This window comes from Pseudophryne corroboree, chromosome 4, assembly GCF_028390025.1.
Source record: "Pseudophryne corroboree isolate aPseCor3 chromosome 4, aPseCor3.hap2, whole genome shotgun sequence".
NCBI lineage: Eukaryota > Metazoa > Chordata > Amphibia > Anura > Myobatrachidae > Pseudophryne > Pseudophryne corroboree.
The window spans coordinates 11,049,188-11,063,112 of record NC_086447.1 but is presented as its reverse complement, the minus strand read 5'-3'; the positions used below and the strand labels follow the sequence as shown (position 1 = coordinate 11,063,112).

Below are 13,925 nucleotides of genomic sequence, written 5' to 3'. Positions count from 1 at the left end.
CACTGCAGTGCCACTCCTAGATGGGCCCGGTGTTTGTGTCGGCCACTAGGGTCGCTTATCTTTCTCACACAGCTACCTCATTGCGCCTCTTTTTTTCTTTGCGTCATGTGCTGTTTGGGGAGGGTTTTTTGGAAGGGACATCCTGCGTGACACTGCAGTGCCACTCCTAGATGGGCCCGGTGTTTGTGTCGGCCACTAGGGTCGCTTATCTTTCTCACACAGTCAGCTACCTCATTGCGCCTCTTTTTTTCTTTGCGTCATGTGCTGTTTGGGGAGGTTTTTTTGGAAGGGACATCCTGCGTGACACTGCAGTGCCACTCCTAGATGGGCCCGGTGTTTGTGTCGGCCACTAGGGTCGCTTATCTTTCTCACACAGTCAGCTACCTCATTGCGCCTCTTTTTTTCTTTGCGTCATGTGCTGTTTGGGGAGGGTTTTTTGGAAGGGACATCCTGCGTGACACTGCAGTGCCACTCCTAGATGGGCCCGGTGTTTGTGTCGGCCACTAGGGTCGCTAATCTTACTCACACAGCTACCTCATTGCGCCTCTTTTTTTCTTTGCGTCATGTGCTGTTTGGGGAGGGTTTTTTGGAAGGGACATCCTGCGTGACACTGCAGTGCCACTCCTAGATGGGCCCGGTGTTTGTGTCGGCCACTAGGGTCGCTTATCTTACTCACACAGCGACCTCGGTGCAAATTTTAGGACTAAAAATAATATTGTGAGGTGTGATGTGTTCAGAATAGGCTGAAAATGAGTGTAAATTATGTTTTTTGAGGTTAATAATACTTTGGGATCAAAATTACCCCCAAATTCTATGATTTAAGCTGTTTTTTAGGGTTTTTTGAAAAAAACACCCGAATCCAAAACACACCCGAATCCGACAAAAAAAATTCGGTGAGGTTTTGCCAAAACGCGGTCGAACCCAAAACACGGCCGCGGAACCGAACCCAAAACCAAAACACAAAACCCGAAAAATTGCCGGCGCTCATCTCTACCAGAAATGAGACCGAATTGTGTTATTGTGTCAATAACTGTTTGTAGACTATTTTTTGGGTTAGAGAGAAATAATAATAAATCGTCCACAAAGGCTAATAATGTAAGAGAGTGAGCACCAATTTGATTGACTTCAAATACTTTCATATCCTGTTAGATTCTTACTTAAGGATCCAGAGCTAACCTGAACAAGACAGGGGACATGGAGCATCTTTGTCTCATTCCTCTCTGGAGATTTACTGGGTCACTAAATAGGTTATTGACTATTAAGGTGGTTTTAGGTTCAGTATATAAAAATGTTATCAAACTGATAAAGGAAGGACCAGAATTACTTCTCTCTAGAATTTGATACAGGTATTTCCATGAGATCTGATGGAATGCTTTTTGCGCATGTAAACTTTAAAGAATATTGTCGTGATTTTTCAAAGATTTTGTTGCTATTATTGCAGATAATGCAGATCTAATAGCAAAAACTGAGTGTCTGTAGTGTGTGAAGCCTCACTGATGTTGTGTAAGAATAGAAGGCTTTATAGATTGTAGACGTGAGGACATCATTTTTGACAGTCATTTAAAATCAACATTTATAAGCTTAATTGGTCTAAATGAGTCCACTAATTCTGGGCCTTTATTGGGCTTTGGTTATAAAATGGTATGGGCTTCAGTTAAAATCAGTGTATTTGGGTTTTCCTTTGAATAGCAGGTGAAATAATTCAAAACTGTCTCGTAGTATTCTATAGTATTCTCCACTCCGTCCGTCTGGACCAGGAGATTTATTCAGTTTAAGATCTTGGATAGCCTTTTTAATTTCATCTTCTGTGATATCTTCTTCCAAATGTTCTAGTTGTTGTGTGCTTAAAGTTGGTAAGCGGATTTTATCTATAAGAGATTTGGTCAATAAGGGTGCGTCTGGAATTTCGGTGTAGAGAGTTTGGAAATATTTTTGGAATTGATTGGAGATATATTTTTGGGTGGTGAAATATCTGTTCAGTGTTTTTTCAGCCTGGAGATACTAGACTACTTTATAAAGGTGCAACATTTCAAGAACTCAATGACCTCAACCTGCACTACCTTACGTACTGTGCATCATGACAATCCCTGTGCTGTATTATTACTGTTTAGTATAACACGCTGCCCAATACCAAATTGTAATGTATTTTTCCCTTCATATCTTTTCATACAGCAGTATATGAGAATCTTGCTCTTAGAGGCCGTGCTACACAGTCATCTATATCTCTAGACCCTTCCGTTGGATATTTGGGCCTGGGTATGAATGCAATAGATGGAAACACAGATCCCAACTATTACCATGGGTCGTGCTTTCACTCTAGTAATGATGTTGGTCCCTGGTTTAGAGTGGACTTACTGGATTCCTATCACATCTCCAATATAATTATCACCAACCGAGGAGATTGCTGTGCAGAACGGCTGAACGGAGCAAAAATTGTTGTTGGGAACTCACTGGAAAATGATGGAAAGACCAATCCAAGGTGAGGACACAATTATACATAGAGATGTCATGAAGGGTATTTAAGTAACTTACCTCTAACAAAGCAAATTATCAGAGGAGAATGATGGGAAAATACCCAGCTGTGTTCCCATTCAGAAGCTCAGTGACGTATAACATTTACAAAGGTGTCAAGGTTCAAAAATGTGAAAATGTTTACAACAATTCTGATTATAGAGGTGAACCCTAGTTGTTCCATCGGTTCTGCCAATGCCTTGGAGACCACAGAGAAGGCATACTCTAATGCCGTGACAGGCAACCGGCACTGGTCGCCATCTACAGGTGGAGCCGCCATTATCTAGGCTGGCTGAGGCATTAGTCGCGATCGGGTATATGCAGCATGCCTGGGTGGAAGGAGGCACGCCTAGTCACAGGGAGGCACACAGAGCATTTGGCGTTACCTTTGAGTGTAATACCAGCGATCATCCACCAGATGTCGCTTTTTAAAATCACCAATGCGCATACGTGTGGTCTCCATTTAAATGCAATACTGAACTACAGCGTAGGAACTACTTTACTGGTGCGTCTCATTATGCTACATTATGCTACATTATGTCATACACTATATAACAGTATATACAGTACAGACGCAAATAGTACAGCATATACAGATGCAAATTAATGTGTTACAGGTACAGTATGGTCTAATCATGTTAGGGATATGTGAGCGTCCAAATACCATAGTAATAAGTATAATGGGGAGAGAGAAAAGCTCCTCCCTAAGTTCCTGGATGCCAATTCACTGTGCTTAGCATCGCTGTATAGTATTTTGTATTTAATAATAATAATAATTTTATTTATATAGCGCTCTTTCTCCAATAGGACTCAAGGCGCTTAACAGATACATAACATAATATAGTACAGAAAAGAATGAGGTATATTTTCATAAAATACAGAAGCATGAAGATACTAAAAGGGACATTATGGAAATTCTTGAGTAAACAGGAAAGTCTTGAGTCTACTTTTGAAGGATTCTATAGTTGGGGCCTCTCGCACTGTGCGGGGAAGTGAGTTCCATAGAGTCGGAGCCGCATGACTAAAAGCTCCACCCTCAGATGAATTACGGTAGATTCTAGGTACTGCTTAAAGTCCTTCATCTACAGATCGCAGTAATCGAGTGGGGCAGTATGGGGTCAGAAGCTGCTTCAGGTACCTTGGGCCCTGGTCATGTAATGCTTTGAAACTCAGTAAGCCAATCTTGAAGATGATTCGCCATCTTACAGGCAGCCAGTGAAGGGAATAGAGGATGGGTGTTATGTGGTTAGAACGGGGCTGGTTGGGTAACAGCCTGGCAGCTGTGTTTTGCACCAGCTGTAAGCGCTGCAATTCTTTTGCTGGGAGACCAATGTAGAGGGCATTACAGTAGTCTAATCGAGAGTATTCCAATGCATGTATGACTTTTGGCAGATAATCTGAGGGAATTAAGTGCTTGATTCTGGCTATGTTCCTCAGGTGAAAGAAAGAGGATTTGATTGTGGCTGATATGTGATGTTTAAGTGTCAAGCCACCATCCAGGACAACACCAAGATTCCGCTCACGATCAGTGGTCTGTAATTCTGAATCCGCGAGTGTAAGTCCTATTGGTTGGCTATGCTGCAGTCTTTTCCTTTGATGTTGCGGTCGTATCATAAGGACCTCTGTTTTATTCGGGTTCAGTCGCAGCCAACTGGCGCTCATCCACTCCTGGAGCTCAGCTAGACAGCCATTTATGGTTGCTATTGGGTTATCAGTGCCCGGAGCAAAGGACAAGTACAGTTGTGTTTCATCTGCATAGCAGTGGTAGACCAGGCCATGGCGCCTGATTATTTTATCCAATGTGAGCATGTGTACTGCAAAAAGCATGGGGGATAGTATAGAACCTTGTGGGACACCACATGACAATGGCACTGATGGTGATGAGTATAATCCAGATGATACTCTCTGTGACCTGCCTGTGAGAAATGATTTGAACCAGTTTAGGACTGTGCCATCCAGACCACAGAAATGTATAATTCGCTCAATCAGAAGCCCATGGTCCACGGTATCAAATGCTGCAGAGAGATCCAGAAGGATTAATATTGAACAGTCACCTCTGTCTCTTGCCATCAGAGTTCATTTAACACACACACCAGGGCTGTTTCAGAGCTATGTCTTCTCCTGAATCCTGATTGGAATGGATCATAAATATCATGGGTTGTCAGGTGGGTTTCCAGTTGATTTGCAACCACTTTCTCAATAACCTTTTCTAGGAAAGGAAGGTTTGATACCGGGCTGTAGTTGGTCATGCAGTCAGGATCTAAATTAGGTTTTTTAAGAAGCGGTCTAACAATTGCTTCCTTTTGGGGTCCCGGAAAAAATGCCTGTCTGCAAAGAGCATTGAACAATTTTTGCAAAGACAGGACCATTTATATCCATACAACCTATTAGAAGCTTGATTCAGGCCGGGTCCAGATCACAGGTGGTGAGTCGCAAAATCTGAGCAATGTCAGCAGTGTCCTTTACATCCACTGGGTCAAAGCTGGTCCATGAAGGAAGGAGGCTTATATTGGCATGCTTTGTAGTTTGGCACTCCTTTGATGGCACTGTGGAGATTCCAGCCCAGATGGTGGATATTTTATCTGCAAAGAGGTTTGCAAACTCTTTGCATATTGCCTGGGAGAGAGTTTCATCAGTCTGCAGGCATGCTGGCTTGCAAAGCATCTCCACTGTGCGGAAAAGTTGAGCTGGCCTATTGTTTGCTGCTGTGATCTCATTTGACAGGAACTGTGATTTCTTACAAATGATTGTTAATTGATAGTCTTTGTTATGCTTTATTAGTTTTATTTTGTCATCCACTAGGTTAGTCTTCCTCCATCATCTTTCCAGTCTACGGCCCCTTTACTTGAGCTCACTAATGCTGTTGTCGAACCATTGAGCTTGACGTTGTGGTTTACAAGGTCTTATACACACAGGGGCAATAATATCAATTGCAGCCATAACATCCCTATTATAATAATGGACTATGGAACAGGGATCTTCACAGGCTCCCAGTATAGCAGAGAGATACAGATTTGCTTCAAGAGCCTGGGGGATCATACCCCTCCTTGGACGATAACTGGTCAACTCTACGGGCAGAGATCTGATTTGACGGGTTGCAACTGAGAACCAAAGGGAGTGGTGGTCTGACCAGATGACTGGGTTTATTTGTAGGTCAGTGACTTCTAATCCAATCTGAAAGACAAGGTCCAGAGTGTGACCACTTTTATGTGTGGCAGAAGGAATGACCTGTGTGAAGCCCAAACCATTCATTGTGCACAGGAGGTCTTGGCCAAGGTGTGAGAGCTCATCATCCACCCATGCATTGAAATCCCCGAGGATGAGACATTTTTGATGTTCCAGAACCAGGCCAGCTGCAGTGTCTGCAATTTATTGTAGAAATATCTTTCCATCTCCAGGAGCCGGTAAATGAGAATACTCTGAAACCTAATCCTGTCGAACTCCAGGCAGCAATGCACTTGAATGAGCAAGTAATTTCAATAGGGTGGGCCCTAATTTTAAGGTCTTTATTGAAGCAAATAGCCACCCTGCCACCCATGCGGTCCAGTCTTGGGTTGAGGATGACAGAGTAGTTGTTTTGGGATCGAAGCCTCCAATATAGGTGCTGCATTTTCATCTAGCCAGGTCTCTGTAATACTAGCTAGATCTGCAGATTCAATAAGGTCAGCAATTGTTGCAGTCTTGTTTCTTATAGATCTGGCATTACAAAGGACTGACCTGATTGGGCATACCAGAGGGCCTTCAGTTTTCTTTATGTTAAGTGCAGGAGCTCTGGGTATGGGGGTCACAAAGTGAGAGTTGACAGTTCTGTTCTTCCAAACACAGGTCCGTCTTTTGGGTATCACTTCTATATGATTGTTCTTTGAATATGGGGGTGAGCAGGTGGGCAAAAGACTTAAGTAGTTACCGGGGAAGATACATTTCTGGCCTGCTCTCTTCCCACGAATGCGCCTGTGTTTTCTTTTTAAAATGGCATGGGATTGGAGAATAGAAGCCTGTGATGGTGTGATAGGAACTGCAGAATGTGGTGGGCGGAGTGAAAGAATGAAGCTGGAGGAATACGTATACATTGGGTCATCAATGACAGGTCACTATAAGTATGGGCTGCATATGATAATGAGAGGGGGAGAGAAAGCAGTGTTTTTTTTTTCCTGTTTGTGTTTTGTTTTCCCCCAATTCGGTAAGTGATCCAAAATTATAATGGGTTTATGAACAGAGTTATTGCTATAACCTATTGTGTATATTTGAAGCAAGTGATAAATAAAATAACTGCTGATTTAGTCAATTATCCTAGGATAGGCAGTCTTGTGGAAAGGTGTTAGAAGCCAATTCCTACTGTGTAGGTGTGAAAAGTCTTAGTGTGAGAGGCCTTTGAAGTAGATTTCTTGTGGGGGTAGTGATAACGTGTCCTGGGAAATGGATCCTGCAGTTTGAAACAGTGAGCCTTCAGTAATTCAGAGCCTGAATATACTGATATTAGTTGATTCATGCCATAAGTCACTTATTTGTTGCTCAGAGAACAGAGGTGGATGATGTCTAATTGAGGTGCTGGATGGAACCAAAGATAGGTTGCAGTCCACAGTACCTTATCTGGGATGTCCAATGCAGAGTACAGTAGCTGCCAAACTGAAGTACTTCTCAGTGGAGGTATGCAGATGATTCAATTCAGGATTCAATCCAGGTTTTATCTCAGTACAGGAATGCAATCCGTTGGTTTTGATGAGATGTCCGCGTAGAGTAGTACAAGTTAAAGGTAAGTCCTTGGAAATTTATGATGATTCATAGGTCAGTTGTGGTGAATTTAAGCAGTTTTATGGAGATGTTCAGGAGCATGCACAAGCGAGGCAGCCATTTTGGGCGCCAGCAGAGTAGCATGAACAGCTTGTAATGTACAGCGGCAAGTGTTACAGCGGCAAGTGTTATCTTTCTAAGTATAATGGGGAGAGATGAAAGCTCCTCCCTAAGTTCCTGGATGTCAAAACACTGTGTTTAGCATCTCAGTACAATAGTTTCTATTTGAGTACTAAGTAGCACCAACAGCTTGTAACTTACCCTGCTCTACAGGCTACAGAGGAAAATGTTATCTTTCTAAGTATAATCGGGAGAGATAAAAGCTCCTCCCTAAGTTCCTGGATGCCAAATCACTGTGCTTAGCATCTCTGTACAGTATTTTGTATTTGAGTACTAAATAGCATGAACAGCTTGTAACGTACAGCGGGAAGTGATATATTTCAAAGTATAATGGGGAGAGATAACAGCTCCTCCCTAAGTTCCTGGATGCCAAATCACCATGCTTAGCATCTCTGTACAGTATTTTGTATTTGAGTACTAAATAGCATGAACAGCTTGTAACGTACAGCGGCAATTGCTGTCTTTATAAGTATAAAGAAGAGAGATAAAAGCTCCTCCCTAAGTTCCTGGATTTGTATTTAAGTACTACATAGCATGAATAGCTTGTAATGTACCCTGCTCTAAAGGCTACAGAGGCAAATGTTATCTTTCTGAGTATAATGGGGAGAGATAAAAGCTCCTCCCTAAGTTCCTGGATGTACTCTGCTGTAATGACTAGAAGTGTGCACACTTCTATTGAATGTGAAGTTATATTACAATAGATTTAAAAAAAACATTAGTGTTTGTTTATGCTGTTAAGGAACTTGGATGCTCATAAGGCAGAACACGGTATTTAGCCAGCACCTCCCCCTACCCACCTCCCTTCCCCCCTTCCCCCTGGGAGCCTGCACTGTTCATACTGTAGACAGGGAGGGAGGTCAGGTTACAATAAATATACAACACAATATTGTACTGCATATGAAAATCAGATAGAGAACTGCAGTCACTTTGATAGATGTGTAAATGGTACAGTAGCAGTGATTCTTCTCATAAAGTACAACACAGATACTCTAACGCCGGTGATCTACAGTACTGTGTTGCTAGAACATTTAGTTGCATCAGACTTAACTAATTTATATTAATTGGTATGTCTACGGGTCCTCATTGCCGATGTGTATTTTAGATAGTGGAATGTGTTGTTCCTACAGCTTTACCCTGATTTATGTAAAACCTGTGTGTACACTTCTATTGAATGTGAAGGTATGTTACAATAGATTAAAAAAATGAAATAATAAAGTTAGTGTCAGAAAAGAAACCCTGGAACTGGCACTTTGGGAATCGAACCGGGACTCTCAGCATCAAAGGCCAAAGACTTCACTGTTTGCCTATGCCACTTCTTGGAAGATACACAAGCTCATGTGTCAAAGTACTGTAAGCAGCGATTCCTTCCCATTAATATTTGTTTATGCTGTTAGTGGACTTGGATGCTCATATTACAGAACACGGTATTAAGCCAGCACCTCCCTCTACCCCCATCCAACTTCTTCCTGTCTCCCTGGGAGCTGTACAGTTCATACAGTAGACAGGAGGGAGGTCAGGTTACAATAAATGTACAACACAATATTGCACTGCATATTAAATTCAGATAGAAAACTGCAGTCGCTTTGATAGATGTGTAAATGGTACAGTAGCAGTGATTCCTTCTCATAAAGTACAACATAGATTCTCTAATGCCGATGATCTACAGTACTGTGTTGCTCGAACAGTTAATTATGCCAAAATACACTAATTTATATTAATTGGTATGTTATATTACAATAGATAAAAAAAAATAAAAAAATAAAGTGAGTGTCAGAAAAAAAATACACTTGCACTTTGGTAATCGAACCCAGGTCTCCTGGTATGGGAGGCAGAAGACTTCACCGCTTGCCCACACCACTTCTTGGTAGATACACAAGCTCATGTGTAAAAGTTCTGTAAGCAGCGATTCCTTCCCATTGGTGTTTGTTATATGCCGTTAAGGGACTTGTACACTCATTTTGTACAATACATACAGTATACTGTACATACTTTAACGTCAATGAACTACATTATTGCTTTCACACTTTATTTGCGTCTGCATAAACTATATGAATTTTTACTCTATTGCTTTGTCTACGGGACTTGGACGCTCACAATCAATAACACAGCAATTGGCAATTTACAAGTGTTTTAAGATGTTTGTATGTATTAACTATATATATATATATATATATATATATATATATAATTTAATTGACCCCCTCCATCTGACCATTGTACCATCAGATCCTTCTGACCATTGTACCATCAGATCATTCTGCCGCTATTTGCTCTAAAGTACTGGATTAGTGGAGCATTAGCCACCCAGTGGTGGAGATGTGTATTGCATGCTGAGTATGTAGTAGTGCATCAACGCGCCTATCTGTGATTAAACTCAGCAACCTAAGCTATCGCTAGGTGCGACTAAACATCTGTTTAGGTGGGGAAACAGCAAAAATAACGGAGGCTCCATCTGTACCTTTCCCAAAGGGCTGGATTAAAGTTTGGGGGGCCTCACGATGGCTAACTTGTAGGGACCCTACAAATAAAAATGTCAGTAAGAAATGCTGCTAAAAGTATAATGTGCAAATGCTCCCAGCAATACAAATGTATTAAATCCAATGTAGACCCCCAGTTCACATTATGCCACAGAGCCCTCACATTGGTTATGTAGCTATACTGTATGTGGGGGGCCCCCAATGTGTGTCTCCTTTATTGCCTTGTTGTTAATTTGGCCCTGCCTTCAAAAGGCCCCACAATACTCTGATCTCAGTAGTAAATTATATTAATACTAGAGATGAGCGGGTCCGGTTCTCTGGGAAGTGGACCCACCCAAAATTCTGGGATCTGGGACAATCTGAGCAACAGCTTGGATCTCCCTGCATGCCCTGGATCCCAAACCGGGGTAAAACCTCACAATCCCGCTGACGGTTCTTCAGATTTTGCCTCGGGCTCAGTCCCATTGATTTCAATGGGCTGACTGCTGATTAGCTGAGAGAGACATCTGTCGCTTCTCTCAGCCAAGCCACTCGCTAATCCTTATCTGAGCCGAACATCCCCTTTACTTCTTCTGGCCTGGTACTGACTCATTTTAACTGCACCATGGGTCTTTGCCAAGGCACCGGTGGACACCTCAGCTCATATAATTTATAAGGCTTCCTGAAAGGTCCAGTATGCTCACTCCCGGGCACAACTATATTCACTATCAGCTTTGTAATAACTAGAAGGAGATATTGTCTCCTACCACGAGAGTAATACTGTGAACAAGCTGGGAGAAGTAAAGGAGATGTTCCACTCAGACAAGGATTAGCGAGGGGCATTAGCGATTACAGAGATGCTGGGACAGTCATCATCCCATAAGCTCATTTATGGCCACAATCATCTGGCATCCTGAAAGGACTGGTGAGCCAAAGGGAAAAAATGAGTAGAGCTCCCCTGTATGTTTTACAATCAGCACCAAGCTCTTGGACCAGTCCTGGTTCCAAATATATGGGGAGGGAGATGCAGGGGTCTCCGTATTTGTGGAACCAGCACCGGTCTTCACTAGCCAGGGTGGCAGTTCTGCAGCCCGAGCATATGCTTATATGGGTCCCAGCGGCCAAAGCATCAATCCCCAACTAGTTAGCCCTGGCTGGGGTTCCCTGGGGATTTGGGACCCTCCAATAAAGGAGTGCCCACTGTGCAGGGCACTCAAGAGCCAGGGCTGAAGTCTGGGGCAATCCCCAGCATTACCGGGCTGTGTATGCCGATTTCATAGTCCAATAAGTGTATAAAAATAATAATAATAATAATAATAATAATAATATTATCTTTCACAGGTGGAAATAAAGATCCCAGGAGGCCTCCCCGCATGCTGGTGTTTGTAGAACCACAATCACTGTAGCAGCGTGTGGGGAATTAAAAGGCCTGCTGGTACCTGTAGTTCTACCTGTAAAATAAATATTATAATAAACATATTACACGCTCACCATGACAGTAACATTAATAAATCATTAATTCACACTCACATACATACTGACACTCACACATACAGATGTATCCCCCGTTATCTTGAGTAGTTTTCTGTGCCTAGGCACAACATGACTTATTAGCATAAACCTTTCAGCTATTGTTCTCAACTGCAATACAATACAGAGAACAATACAGCAGGGGAATAAGTCATTACAGCAGGGGATTAAGTCTGACTGGCCAGTCTCAGTTAATCCTATTAACAGTCAAGATAAATGTGGATACATCTGTACTTACCTACAGCCCACGCTGTCCTTCATGTCCTCTTCTCCAGTAGTAATCTGCGTCACCTGTAGAAAAGAACTTAAATACTGTACTCCCCTATTCCAGTGTAGAACACATCCCATTTGTTCCATGTAGGCATCCCAGGGGTTAAATAAAATATCAATCCGATCCAGTCCGGACTGAGTAGCAGCACGTGTTTCCACATGCTGCCCCTCCGCGCAAAAGACTGGGACCCGGGTGACTCCTGTCAATGGGAAACCCCTGAGCCAATCACCTTACAGCACCAGAGGAGCTCCACCAGTGATTGGCTCTGGGCTTCCCATTATTTATTTATTAATAGTTTCTTATATATTCCATCGCTCTTTACAAATTGAAACAACGGTGATAAAAGAAAACTGGGTAATAGCAGACAGACATAGAGGTAGGAGGGCCCTGCTCTCATGCCTACACTCTATAGGGAAACAGGCATTGATAAACAAGGATAGATGTTACTAATGATCCACCAGATTGCAGAGGTTCTTAATGGGCTGTATGATAAGGTCACCCAGCAATGTTGGCCTGGGGTCAGGAGGGTGTGAAAGTGAAGAAAGATCTCTCTGATCTGTGTCACGCTTCGTCATAGTCGCCAGCCATAAGCCGGTCTATTGTTTTTGCGACTTTTGGTAATCCTATTACAGCGCAGCGATCAGGTTTCTACTATGCATGCATATGCACCGCAATGCGCAGGCGCGTCATACGGGTACAAAGCGGATCGTTGCTGAGCGGTGGTTTTAACGAAGAAACAATACGCACAGCCGATCGCAAGGAGATTGACAGAAAGAGGGCGTTTATGGGTGTCAACTGGCTTTTTACTGGGAGTGGTAGGGAAAATGCAGTCATGTCCGGGCGTTTGAGGGGTGACGTCAATTCCAGCGCCAAAAAGACTGAAGTGATCGCAAGGGCTGAGTAAGTTCAGACCTACTCAGAAACTGCACAAACTGTTTTTGCAGAGCTCGGCTGCACACGCGTTCGCACACTTGCAAAGCGAAAATACACTCCCCTGTGGGCGGAGACTATGCGTTTGTACGGCTGCTAAAAGTAGCTAGCGAGCGATCAACTCGGAATGACCCCCCTTGTCCGAGTTATATGTGTGCAATTGGGAGTTTGGGGATTGCAGGGGACATGTTTGCATGTTCCCAAACCCTATTACATCTGTGAGTTTGTAAGTCCAGTACAATGTGCCAGTTTAGCGCTAAACTTGTATTTTTCAGAAAAAACCACCCAATTACATGTGGCTCCAAATGAGTATTTAGTGGGTGAATTTGGAATGATATGGGATCCTATTTAAAATACCAAATCTTTTTAATCATTTGATTTTATTTGATGTTTATTGCTGTAGAAATGACAGAAAACGTCCTGAGGCCAGTATAATATAGAGCCTGCGACTGATTACGCGGCTGTGACATCATCATTCACTTTCATACTGCAACACAAAGGTTTTGAAATAACTCAGATGTCACTTCTGCAATAACTTCCTGTAGATCTGTGTCTTAGAAAATGTGTGTAATGAACATAATCACGTACAGCGTGCACTAACGTGAACTCTTTTCCTATTGGTTCTACAGTTGCGGAGAGATTACCACATTAGCAGCTGGAGCGTCACAAAACTTTAAGTGTGATGGGATGGTGGGACGCTATGTGATTGTCTATCTTCCGGGACAACAATACCTCCACTTCTCTGAGATACAAATAATTGGCTACTAAAGCTAATCATGCTGATTATTATTGCATAAAGTGTCGGTGCGAGATTTTACCGTCTTTCAGATCCATTGATCACACTGCGACAGCCAATCACTTTCTCTTCTTTCACCTGAAAAATTATCCTCTTGCATATTTTGGGTTCAAAATTCATTCACTGAAATAAATCAAAGGCATTAAAACATGTGTCATATATTATGCTTCTACAATAGTATCCACCATCGTCCTATAGTCACTATGCAATCTGCGGCCACACTGGTACATTAAGTGTTGTCTGGGACATTTCCTCCTGTGATGCCCGTCTACCGGCCACGTTACCAGACACTACTCTAGGCTTCAGGATTGGAGGTTTGGGTCATTAATGTAGAACTAAGACTTTCTCTGACCTCACCTGCAGTTCTGCTACCATGTAACAAGGTGATTGAAATAAATTCAAACTTTATATCAGGAAAGTATCACAGGTTTACACATAGCTAATATCTGGTTTATAAATGACAGTCTCCTGCTAAAGACATTGTACAAACATAAAGATTGTCTATTATGTAATTCTAATT

General features: G+C 42.5%; 1 protein-coding gene across 1 annotated transcript in view; it reads left to right on the top strand.

Moving 5' to 3' along the window:
• The window catches only part of LOC134911055 (fucolectin-like), an 83,006-nt gene extending 69,468 nt beyond the window's left edge, over nucleotides 1-13,538 (top strand). The window contains exons 2-3 of the mRNA XM_063919447.1: nucleotides 2,173-2,479; nucleotides 13,239-13,538. Coding sequence (XP_063775517.1) covers nucleotides 2,173-2,479; nucleotides 13,239-13,377 — 446 coding nt within the window. The 3' untranslated portion in view covers nucleotides 13,378-13,538. The remainder of the gene's footprint in view (nucleotides 1-2,172; nucleotides 2,480-13,238) is intronic.
• The last annotated feature ends 387 nt before the right edge of the window (nucleotides 13,539-13,925 follow it).